Raw genomic sequence first — 12,104 nt, forward strand, 5'->3', positions numbered from 1 at the left:
GGCCACATGATTTATTGACTTGAAATGTATGATTTTATGAGTGGTTGAATAAAACATGTAAAAGCTGCACCCCTGTTGAAATTCAATATGAGGTTATTCAAATATTAAATTCCGGATATATTAAAGTCAGGTCTCTGGAGACATTCAAATGAATTTAAATGTGTATCGTATTGTTATACATTAATCATTATGCTAACTAGGTTCTCATGCGCCAACCATGGATTATAATTCTACCCGGAAGTTTGGTAGTGTAGGAATTTCCGGTTACGTCAGAGCGTCAGGACTCCATTAGAGCTGCAGCTGATTTGAGAGAAACAACAACAAAAACGGACTATCTGACAGCGCTCTCATAGTGACAGTCTGTTCTGAGCCAGACAACAAGGCCTCAAATCTGGAAGCTTAACCTTAATTTCCCACCCGGAGCTCCGCCGGCTTCTAACCACGGCCGCTCTCGGTGAGGAAACTCTGGCCTCCGCTTCCTCCTCCTCCGACTCGGACACCGGCGGAGCGTCGCCGCCCCCGCGGAAGAAGCACCGAGCCTCGGCGGCGGAGGGAGCAGGAGAGCCCGGGGCTTCAGCAGTTATAACAGGCCTGTCCGGAATTGTTTTAGGACTTGCTGCTAACTCTCCACACTCTCAAGCCACCTCAACCATCCACTTTAACCGAAGTGTCGTCAACAACCTCAGCAGCAGCATGCAGGCAAACGGGGCAGGACAGGGACAAGAATCTTCAGAGCTCTCCTGCCTTAACAGCGCACAAAACGGGGAGTCATCCTCGGCCGGAGGAAACCACTCCAACGGGCTCCTCTCCAGCACAGACAACGGGAACAGTGTCGGCACCAGCAATGGCTCTTCAGCCGGCCCCGTGTCGGGGACTTCGGCTTCCTCTGCGGCCTCGGGCTCGGAGGTCGGCGGCTCTCTGAAGAAGAAAAAACGACTATCGCAGGCGGAGGAAGATGTCATACGATTAATAGGGCAACATCTCCACGGGCTGGGGCTGAAGTAAGTTTATTCAGAGTCGGGGGGAGAAGAACCTAACGTATAAAACACACACATAACATTGTCAACGTACGAAGGGGAATCCACCTCGCTGGTGTTTCGAGTGAAACGCGAATAGCAGATGGCAAAAGCGCTGTTTAGTGCGCTTAACAGACACAAACATGGGGGGATGGGGCAGTTAGCCTGAGAGCTCGGCAGTTGGTAGAGAGAAGGGGTCCATCTTGCACAATAACAGTTGGCTTGATGGCTAACGGAGACTTGCGCTGAGGTGTTATGTCCTGACATTAAACTCCTCTTGCACAAAACATAAATCAGACTTTAACAATTGACTGTTTTTTAACAAATCCATTGTGAGTTAGAGGATGTTTCATAAGCCCCGATGCGCTAATTCACGTTATAGTTTTCGCACTGAATAAAAAGCAATTACATAATCTAACGTTTAAGCGGAGATGTATTTTTTAATGGTTTGTAAAACATAACCTTGATGTCATGCGAATGTCCAAACTTGATTTAGCTTCTTGGCGAAGTACACGAGCAGGATGATCGAGTTTGCAGTGTAATGTTACATTTTATTTGCGTTTCGATGTAGGAGGAAATGTTAACATGCGGATTGCAAATGTCGGTTTTTCGGCCCGATGGTTTGTGTTTTTCATAATTTTCTCGCCGTGTGTGTTTTATTGTTTTTTTTCACACGACCGTGTGGATGTAACATGAATAGTTCTTCCACACGGAACCAACCAGCATGGTTATGAACACCGTCCTGGTTATTTTAGTATTCCGACTGCCGCTGTTTGCACGTCAGGAGCTGTCATTTTCTCAAGTTGTTTATTTATCTCGCGTTGAATGCATCACCATTTTTACGCAGCTGTGTTTTAAACACGATTACTTATTTCCCTAGATTAATGCCTTTTTACATTGTGGTCGCTGTCAGTGTTGTCAGAGCAATGTGTCAACAGTCAGTCACAAACGATGACGCGCTGGTATCGTGGTATATTTAATTTAAGGACGGTGATCAATACCGTGGGCGACTCTCTGTTGAGTTTGTTTTATGGCGGCTAGAGAATGCGCTTTCTAGCAGATGTTTTAGGTGGCAGCCCTGTGTTTGAATCTAATTATATAGTGGTGTGTTTTTTTCGAAAAAATGTATCTAGTAAAGCACTCAAAGTGTCTGTGGTTGCCACTGTTCGATAGCGAGACATCCGCTGGTCCATGGTCTCCAGCTGAGCAAGTGTAGCTGCCATTACAGGGCATTATAAAAGAGAGCTTAACATAGCAATGTTTATAATGGGGCGAGGGGGGACAAGGGGGGGGGGGGGGGGGTACATGACATTGGCTGGTATGAAACAGAGCCCCTACATTTCAGCTGGGGAAATGCAAAAGAAATCAGTGTTGCAGCCAGCTGGATGAGAGGCTCAACACAGCTGCTGCGCCACTCCATTGATACCTGAGAATGATGTCATCATGCTGAAGGTGTCAGCCACCCACAACCCCAACCCACTTTCATTATCTCTCTCTCTCTCTCTCCTCTCTCCTCTCTCTAACACACACACACACACGCATCTCCGCAGACGTGTTTGTGGCATAGTGTGTTCGGACAGATGGTTATGGTTCATGGTCGACAGCCTGAGAGGATGATATCAACTGCAGTGGAAGCTCGGTTCATGTTAATAAACCTCCCACCGTCAACAGATAATGCTCTGGTAACAAAACGGCTCGGGCCGGCTCCCCCCGGACATTGGTGGCTGTGATCTTGCCTTCATTCCATTGTCAGCAAATTACGTTATTACTGTTCCCGGTGCTAAAATGATTGCTGCGTATCTGACGTTCACCTATTTGCTGTCCTCCTAAACACAGTTACAGTGGAGAGATGCAATAGGGGATGAGATAATCAAGAAAAGTTGAATAATCTGCCGAGAAATACCACTTTTTATAATCATGGTTAGATACATTTTTAACATCATACTAATGAGACAACATTTGCTTCGTCCACTTAGCTCTAAAATATTGCATTTGCACTTCATTCTTAAGTTAAATGATTAAAAAAAAATCTATTCTCTCCTATCTTTTATTCCACTTGTCTTATGTCTATATTACAGCCTATGTCTATATTACAGCCTAACATTCTCTGCTTTTCTGTCCCCCCCCTCTCTTTGTGTCTCTGCAGTCAGACAGTGGACCTGCTGATGCAGGAATCAGGCTGCAGACTGGAACACTCCTCAGCTACCAAGTTCCGCAACCATGTCATGGAGGGAGAGTGGGACAAGGTGAGTCTTGGGTTACCACCATCACGTAATAGCACACACCTTGATGGACAGGGAATTTGTGACAAAGGGTATCCTTATTCTACTGTAAGATAGAGAGCTTTTTGCAGGTTGGCTTATATGTCTTATTGACTAAAGCAAATATTATTCCTGTTAGGAAGTGTTGAGAGAAGCTTGGGAAAACATAAGCATAGTGTTTTTTAGTGGTCTGCATTGGACCTCAGTTGCACAAGCTCATAGTAATATTTGTTATGTGTTGTACACACTTTATGCACATTTCTGATGAGTACCAGTGCAACAGTTTTCTTGACTAACAGGTCTTACTGTTGGTATTTGACTTTGGAACTGACAATTATAGAGCACATAGCTTTGTTGAAGCTCTTTAACCTACAAGCACATAAGGCATGTATTTCATGTTATGGAATGTTGATGGCACAAAACAAATCTGCCTCTCTGTATTAATGTTGAGAACACAGAGAAAAATCTGACTACTGGTGGTTGAATAGAATGTTTGGTCAGTCAAAGGCCCTTCAATTATTAAGGAGTAGTTAAAGGTAGATTAAAACTGCTCATTGAAGCTATGCCCACTAAAAAGTGTTATTTGTATATCAACATGACAAAACACATGCCACGTTGTAGGCCCTTCAATTTACTAACAGATCCAATTACACCTGAACACCTGAAGCATAGCGGAGTGTTACTGCAGGATGTTGTGTGGAATAATGTGGACCATCAATGATGTGTCAAACATTAGGTTTATATTAGAATATTTTAAGACATTTTCATGTAATTGGCTTTAAATCAACAGTCTCAGCTTTCTTAACCTGTTCTGCAGCAGAATACCTCCAACATTTAAGACCTGAGGCTTTTAAAACAGCATGCATCCCATTCAAAATTACATTGTGAATCTTCTGGAATAATGACCCTATGTCAGAACTGCTGGGTGGGATATTGACACCAGCACTAAGCCAAATGGAGGCATATTTTTGAATGTGGAATGTTGGGTTGTGCACTCCACAAACCACTGTTTTGATTCCCAAAGTTTAGTTTTTCTACTGGCAAAATGTTACAAGAGGCCAGTATTTTTTGAGAGACATACAGATGTTTTGTTGTCTTTTATAATCCCAGCACATGGACATCAGCCTCCTTGTTGTATCCTCAATGTACTCATCTTAAACAAGAAAGAAGAAGTTCATCATAAGATCTGTTTTACTGCTTGTGTGATTGTTTTTTTCTCATTTGTGCATGCATGGAAACTGCTGAGCTGACCATTTCTCTCTCTGTCTCTCCCCTCCATCACCCTCCCTTTGTTTTGATCCAGGCTGAGAATGATCTCAATGAGCTGAGAGCATTGATGCATTCTCCCAATGCTATTGTGGTAAGCTCCCCTTGAACTGAACTGAATGACAGCTGGTCAGTTAGAAGGCACAGCTCGAGGTTCTAGAATGGTACTGTTATAATGCAGGGCTGCAGGTTCTTGTTGTGGAACACTGAAAGCCAAATAAAATGTTCTGGATGTCAACGCAGGATAGAAACACCTTTTTAGATTCATGGAATAATTGCATAATTCTGTTGTTTTAAGCCAAATATGGTTAGACTTTGTAAGCATCTTTTTTTTCTTCTTTTTTTCTGTGTCCATGGATTGATTAAAACAATAGACACAAATCAAAAATAGACATGTTTATTTTATAGATTGATTCAATTTATATTATATATTCCTTGTAATTAGAGCCATACTGATTGGCTGATCTTCGGGTGTTACGGAGATATGTTTTCACGCAAAAGTTAAATAGAATATTTGTAGAAAAAGCTCTTTGCAAATTTTAATTGGTAATTTGATTGACATCTGTAAATCTTGGTTAATTGTCTTGATACATGATAAACAAGCATGCATTGTCTACTAACTGCTAAAGTGGTTGTAGTTTTGTTTTTTTGATATTCATCATTTTAGCTTAAAAGTATTTAACACCTGAAAGGTACATTTTGCTGTATGCTGCAAAGACTTGTACGACTGCACAGAATTGGAATTGGGGCTAATTAGCCCCAGCTAGCATGCTAATCAGCAGACAAGATGAGCTTCAGAAAGGGTCCCATGTGTCTCAGAGCCTGCTGCTCTGTCAGAAGTCTGTCTAACTGCCATCCCCAGTTGGGTTATTGAGCGGATGGCTGCAGCTGTTGATTTTCAACTGTAAGTGCGGCGTGGGTAGCCATTTTAGGTCTTGAGTTGTAGCAGGTTAGTGTCGTCATTGTCAACATGACTTTCACTGCAGTTCCTGCAGGCACTTCACTTATATCACAGGCTTAGTAGGAGAGTTAAGAGATGTCTGTGTTCTTCCACTCTTTGTTTTGTAGACCTTTTTGTGGGTGGATGTTTTCTTATATACTCATGTGTAGTGGAGTCAACTGTTGCACCCGTTGTCAGGGCTACAGCTCCTTCTGCATACCTGAGATAAGACAGAGACTCTTAATACCACAAGTTAACACTGACCATCAGCGGCTGGTAAACACTTGCCAGTGGTCTCCAGTATAAAGGAAGTAGGCGATATGTCTTGGTATCATTTATAAATGTGTTCTGAATGAAAACGTCATACCAACGTTTTGTACTTTGGTGGCAATTGACACTGATAATGTCTACATTCATATAGGATATTTTCTTTTTTGTTTTTAATTATGTTTAATTTGAGATGTTTTTACAATGCACAAGTGTAACCCTCAGAACATGAAGCTTTGCATGTCCTTCTATTGTCATGTGACCAGCTGTTGGACAAATGGTTAAAATTGCTTCATATCAAATAACAAAGGAAAACTTGATCCAGTAGTATGAGCTTGTTTTCCACGCTTTTTAATACAATCTCTTCTCTGTTCCTATGTCTCACTTCTACGTAGCGTATGAAGTTCCTGTTGCTACAGCAGAAGTACCTAGAATATCTGGAGGATGGCAAAGTCCTGGAGGCTCTGCAGGTGCTCCGGGGAGAGCTGACGCCACTCAAGTACAACACAGATCGCATCCACGTACTTAGCGGGTACGGTTCCAAGTGTGATACTGCATCCGTCTAATTGCACCACCCTGTCCAAACAAATACACACATACAAACTTAGATAGCTTTGTACTCACTAAGTATACAGCTGCCACCTCTGCGCCAACTATAGAGCCAGGGTTTTAATGGAGGCTGGGTTGTCATTGAAATGGAATACAGCAATGTTTTTCAATATTTTTTTATTCACTGTTGTAACAAAGTTACTGTTTCTTAAGTTACACAATGAGTGGAGGATAGGATGCCTATTTTTGGTAGAGATGTGTACTTATCTTCTATTGTGAGGGAAAGTATGACTATTGACATGAATCATATGGCCTTTAAAAAAAAAAAAAAATGTTTCACTGTTAAACCCTGATTCTGTTTTTATCCTGTACTGCGCTAATACGTTTGATGGCTTTTCTCGATGATCTACTCTTTGTAAATAATATGGCTGTCCAATATGATGTCCTACTATATATAAATATTGTTCCACTGCAATACAGTACAAGGTTGTCAGTAGCTACAGAATTATTTAATGCATGACCTGATCAATGCACAGTTCCCCATGCGCTCAGCAAACACATTCCTGTGATCCATCATCTACACTGCCGACAAGCCCGTTTGTCTTCACAGGCTGTCACTCAATTGACAGAATAATCAATTGATCTGTCGTTGTATTTCTGTCGGCTTGTTCCTCAAAACATATCTGCACTGTTTCCTCTTTTTGGAAGCATTATTCCCAGCACACTAATCAATACTTTGATAATATTTTGTGTTCCTGCTCTTGCTGGCAGCGTGTCAACATTTAACTACATTTGTTGTATTTCTCACCGTGTATGTTTTTCTTCTGAGCTGTGTGCTTGTGTCTTCCTCCAGGTACCTTATGTGTAGCCATGCTGAGGACCTGAAGGCCAAGGCAGAGTGGGAGGGCAAGGGCACCGCGTCACGCTGCAGACTGCTGGACAAATTACAGAGTGAGGCAACACGTCTGTGCTGTAACCCCCGACATATATTGCAATATCTACAACACAACTAAACTAGCAGTACTTGAATAACCCTGTTGTCTGCTTTTGTCTCTCTGTAGCGTACCTGCCACCTTCTGTGATGCTGCCGCCTCGGCGGATGCAGACCCTCCTGCGGCAAGCAGTGGAGCTGCAGAGGGACCGCTGCCTCTATCACAACACCAAGCTGGACAGTAATCTGGACTCGGTCTCTCTCCTCCTCGATCACGTCTGCAGCAGGTTGGTTACCGCACAGCTAGCATGCCCCTCAAGACTTCGATTTTGGATTATCAAACGGCAGCATCTCACATGTTGAGGCACTGAAAGCTGTGCTTTGTGCGCCTCTTTTGTGTCAGAAGTTTTAACTTATTTACCCTCTCTTTTATTTGTTTTTCTTGTTTTTTGTTTTGTTCGGCAGTGTCATGGGGTTAAAATGCCTCCAGCATCTTACTCCTCCAATATGTCTGCACTACCCTTGTTGTTTTATAAGTTTGACCTTTGCAACATTGAGAGATATCGACAATATGAGCAAAGAAGACCTACTTTTACTGATTTAAACATTTTAACGTTTGGTCTTCTTCCGTCTCACAGGAAGCAGTTCCCGTGTTACACTCAACAGATTCTGACAGAGCACTGCAACGAGGTGTGGTTCTGCAAATTCTCAAATGACGGCACCAAACTAGCCACCGGCTCCAAAGACACTACAGTCATTATTTGGCAAGTGGACCCGGTGAGTGTGGAAGAAATACCTACGAAAATATGATTTAGCCCACAGCTAAAATTACCCTGTTGGAATGTGGTGGTCACGGCTTTTACATTGAGAGGCAGCTTTTTTAGGAAATGCTTAATATGTATCTTGCAGTAATGTGCTCTTTTAGACGGTTACTCTCATGTGTTATGTTGCACACTTTAACATGTGTGAATCTGAAGCAATTCAATTTCCAGTCTTGGAGTATGAGAATGATTATCTATAGAAATACACAAGTTATTACTCTTTCCTTTGTTGAAGTCTTTCATTGTCTCCAATTCATCACTGACTATAAATATGATTCTCTTCATTAGATCATTAACATTTAAATTCGGTTGGTCATCTCTTTCCGTAAGGAACACTGGTGTCTGTTTTTATGTAAAGTAGAAAGAATGTTTACTACATCTCTACAAAATATGAACCCTGGCCCAAATGACGTTGTAGTCCATTTGCAGAAATATCTGTCTATCCCAGTCTGGAATCTCTTTGAATGTTTCCCCTCGGTGTAAGAGAATTAATTTCACCATAATCCTCTTCATCCTCTCTTTGTGTAGGAGAGCCACCAGTTGAAGCTGCTGCGGACCCTTGATGGTCATGCATACGGTGTTTCCTATTTAGCCTGGAGTCCCGACGACACATACCTGATTGCCTGCGGACCCGACGACTGCTCTGAGCTGTGGCTCTGGAATGTCCAGGTGACATCTATATGCTTTTCATACCCCCGCTGCACCTGATATTGTGCTTGCGCTACATTGTAAACAACAGATTTTCAACGTGCCGGCCCCATTTTTTTCATGAGAACATTTGATCGGTGGAGTAAAAGACTTGAGCTGTCTAACTCGGTAAACAAAAAGAGAAGACGAACATGCCTTAAGCCTCCCGAGATACTCTGGAGGCTGCGTGTACTCAATGACCTCTTCTCCCTTCCCCTCCCCTTTCCTTTCATTTGATCCACCCCTCCCCCACTCTTACTTAATGTTTTTTCTTGCTGTCTCCCCACCCCATCCCCTATTTTTCTCTACTTGTATTTTTCAACCATCTCTGCCAATCCCCTTGATGAGCAGACGGGGGAGCTGCGGACCAAAATGTCCCAGTCCCATGAAGACAGTCTGACCAGTGTGGCGTGGAACCCTGATGGCAAACGCTTCGTCACTGGAGGACAGAGGGGACAGTTTTACCAGTGTGTAAGTGGACGGTTCATTTTGCTTGTTATAATGGGATCCATACGTATGTATAAATATCACACAATATGTTTGTATGCATGTGTAAAGAGTGCGCACTGTTAAACATGTTGAATTGATGACATTTTAAGCAGATTGCTTAAATATTATTGAATCTTGTATTGATTTTTCTACAGCAAATTTTTATCACATTTCTTTCAGGAAGGGTTTGGGATGGTTAGTCTAGGCGTGCTGTGCATTACCGTGTATAATTGATGATGTGTGTGTATACTAGAAATGAATATTTAAACTTATTTCTCACACATTTTAGAAAGCGGAAAGTTAGAAATAACTAAAGTAGATGCCAAAATATACCGCTGCTTCATTGGTGCCCTGTCGCTTGTTGAGAGGAAGGAAAGCACTTTGACCTTACGTCTTCCTCAAACGCTACTTCTATTTCTAGATAGTCTGATTGTTGCTCTGCGTTGGCGCCTGTGTAGAAATAAAGATCATCTGACCGGTTTCCCTGTTAAATACGGTCACCATATTTTCATTCCTACGTCAAGAATAAGAGATGAAGGATCTGCTGTCTGTGTTGTCAGGACCTGGACGGTAACTTGTTGGACTCCTGGGAGGGCGTGAGAGTGCAGTGCCTGTGGTGCCTGGGTGATGGCAGAGCAGTGCTGGCCTCAGACACCCACCAACGTATCCGGGGGTACAACTTCGAGGACCTTACAGACAGAAACATGTATGTACCGGCTCTAATAGTCCCCGCACTGTCGTGTATGTAGATTAAAGTTAAATTATTAGTTGAAAATACAACACAGCCAAAGGAGTTTGATAATCAGAGCCCCTCCCCTGTCATTGCATTCGTCAATACAGTGCCTGACTGCCTGTGTCTTTACATGTCCTCAACAGAGTTCAGGAGGACCACCCCATTATGTCTTTTACTGTTTCAAAGAACGGAAGATTAGCTTTGTTAAATGTAGCAACTCAGGTAAGCTTGTTTGCCCAACTCCACTGTCGTGAGTTTATTGGCTTCTAAAGAACACTTTTGTTTTTAAAAACACGGGACGTTTCAGCAGTTAAAGGCTGTTCCTCTGCTACCTTTTTTTTGTGTAGGGAGTGCACCTGTGGGACCTTCAGGACCGGGTGCTGGTGAGGAAATACCAAGGTGTGACCCAGGGCTTCTACACCATCCACTCCTGCTTTGGAGGACACAACGAAGACTTTATTGCCAGTGGCAGCGAAGGTAGAGTCTGAAAGTTGAGACAGTATGGCTCTTTGTCAGAAACGGAAGTACTTAAACGGTTGCTGCTGCCGCTTTTTTATTTTTTTTAATTGATTTTACAACTAATTCAGACAGAAAATGTGAACATAGCTGTCCCAATAAGGTTATCATATACATGTTATTACATTCAGTTTCTGCTGCCGCTTTTATCTCGTTCTGTGGACTTTTGGAGTCGAGGATGTCACTGTGTTTGGTTTGCGTTCAGTAAATAAAGCGTTGAGCATTTGAAGTCTTCGCTCCGTGTGACGCGATATGGTGCTGTTTCATGCTGATCTGAGTAATCTGTGTCTTACAGCTTGTTGCACTGGATCCCTGCTAATTAGTGCTGTAGTATTGCCTCGTATGAACAGACTTCACATAGACTTTTACTTGGCAGTGATTTGGATGTTTTTTCCCTTTCCATACTTTTGCTCTGATCTGTGATTACCCATGTGTTCTCATGTCTCCTCTCCTTGTCCTGAATATACTTACTTCCACCTGCTTTGTTGCCTCTGTCATCCCCTTCTCCGCAGACCACAAAGTGTACATCTGGCACCGGCGGGGCGAACTTCCCATCGCTGAGCTAACGGGCCACACGCGCACCGTTAACTGTGTGAGCTGGAACCCGGCCATCCCAGGGCTCATGGCATCCGCCTCAGATGACGGCACAGTGCGCGTCTGGGGTCCTGCACCCTTTCTCGACTCGCAAGAGGCGGACGGACTCAACGGTAACTGACAAATCTTTTTTCTCCCGATAGCGCAAGAAAACATCGTCAGAACACTCGGGGTTCATATGGTCATGGAAAACCTGCAAAGGTCATGGAAATTTGAAATGGTTATTTCCAGGCCCGGGGAAAAAATTGAATTACAAAAGTTTTGGAAAAGTCTAGGAAATGTGTTATAGTCATATGTTCTTGTCGTTCATTTACGCTGAGTTTGAAATAATTAATATGCTTTTAAAAAAAAGACGCTTAAAATATAAGCATGCATACATACAGGCATCTATATAAATGTTTATTCTTTTCATCAAACTATTGTCTTTCATTCATTTGTGTCATTTAAGGTATACTGTAAGCTTTGGTATTCTCATTGTTAGTTTAAATACTACATTTTCAGTATACACTGAGATTTCACAAAATGTTTGTAATGGAAATTATTATTTTTTTTGGTAAATCCATGTGTATGAACCCTGATACTCATTTTAACCACCAAAATTATCGTTGCAGTTTTATGTTGAACTTTACAAAGTGTTTCTGTATTCACCCGTTCATTTTTTTTTTGTTCCTCTCCCCAGAAAACTGCAGTAACATGGACAGTTGATGGTCACTCATGGAGCAGATGACATCTCTCTTTAACAACAATCCAAGAATCAAACAAAATCTAAACGGGCAAATCCAACACCAAGACAAGACAAGAATAACAAATAAAAAGTCACCAAGACAAAACGAGAAAACAAAAGTGAGAAAAATGTGTCTCCTGACTGGCTTAAAGCAAACCAGTGGAGGTGATTGCAGACCCTCTGAAAATTCAGGTCCTCAACCAAAACCTGATCGCCCCCGACCAAGAGGGAAACCAGTCAATACCCAGCGGGATACAACCGCCGTCCACTGGTGAGCTGGAACGGATGTTCTCCTCCTCCAACTGACCCT

General features: G+C 42.5%; 1 protein-coding gene across 1 annotated transcript in view; it reads left to right on the plus strand.

The window, feature by feature from the left end:
• The first annotated feature begins 375 nt into the window (after positions 1-375).
• Positions 376-12,104, plus strand: part of LOC137785426 (WD repeat-containing protein 26) — a 13,926-nt gene continuing 2,197 nt past the window's right edge. Inside the window, exons 1-14 of the mRNA XM_068576646.1 lie at positions 376-1,001; positions 3,163-3,262; positions 4,581-4,637; positions 6,146-6,282; positions 7,153-7,250; positions 7,361-7,517; positions 7,869-8,007; positions 8,580-8,720; positions 9,090-9,209; positions 9,788-9,933; positions 10,104-10,182; positions 10,308-10,437; positions 10,989-11,183; positions 11,750-12,104. The exon at positions 11,750-12,104 is cut by the window's right edge and continues 2,197 nt beyond it. Of these exons, the coding sequence (XP_068432747.1) occupies positions 694-1,001; positions 3,163-3,262; positions 4,581-4,637; positions 6,146-6,282; positions 7,153-7,250; positions 7,361-7,517; positions 7,869-8,007; positions 8,580-8,720; positions 9,090-9,209; positions 9,788-9,933; positions 10,104-10,182; positions 10,308-10,437; positions 10,989-11,183; positions 11,750-11,775 (1,833 nt within the window). The 5' untranslated portion in view covers positions 376-693 and the 3' untranslated portion in view covers positions 11,776-12,104. The remainder of the gene's footprint in view (positions 1,002-3,162; positions 3,263-4,580; positions 4,638-6,145; positions 6,283-7,152; positions 7,251-7,360; positions 7,518-7,868; positions 8,008-8,579; positions 8,721-9,089; positions 9,210-9,787; positions 9,934-10,103; positions 10,183-10,307; positions 10,438-10,988; positions 11,184-11,749) is intronic.

Source organism: Clinocottus analis, unplaced genomic scaffold (assembly GCF_023055335.1).
Source record: "Clinocottus analis isolate CAN_PGR_092001 unplaced genomic scaffold, fCliAna1.0.p SCAF_15, whole genome shotgun sequence".
Classification (NCBI taxonomy): Eukaryota; Metazoa; Chordata; class Actinopteri; order Perciformes; family Cottidae; genus Clinocottus; species Clinocottus analis.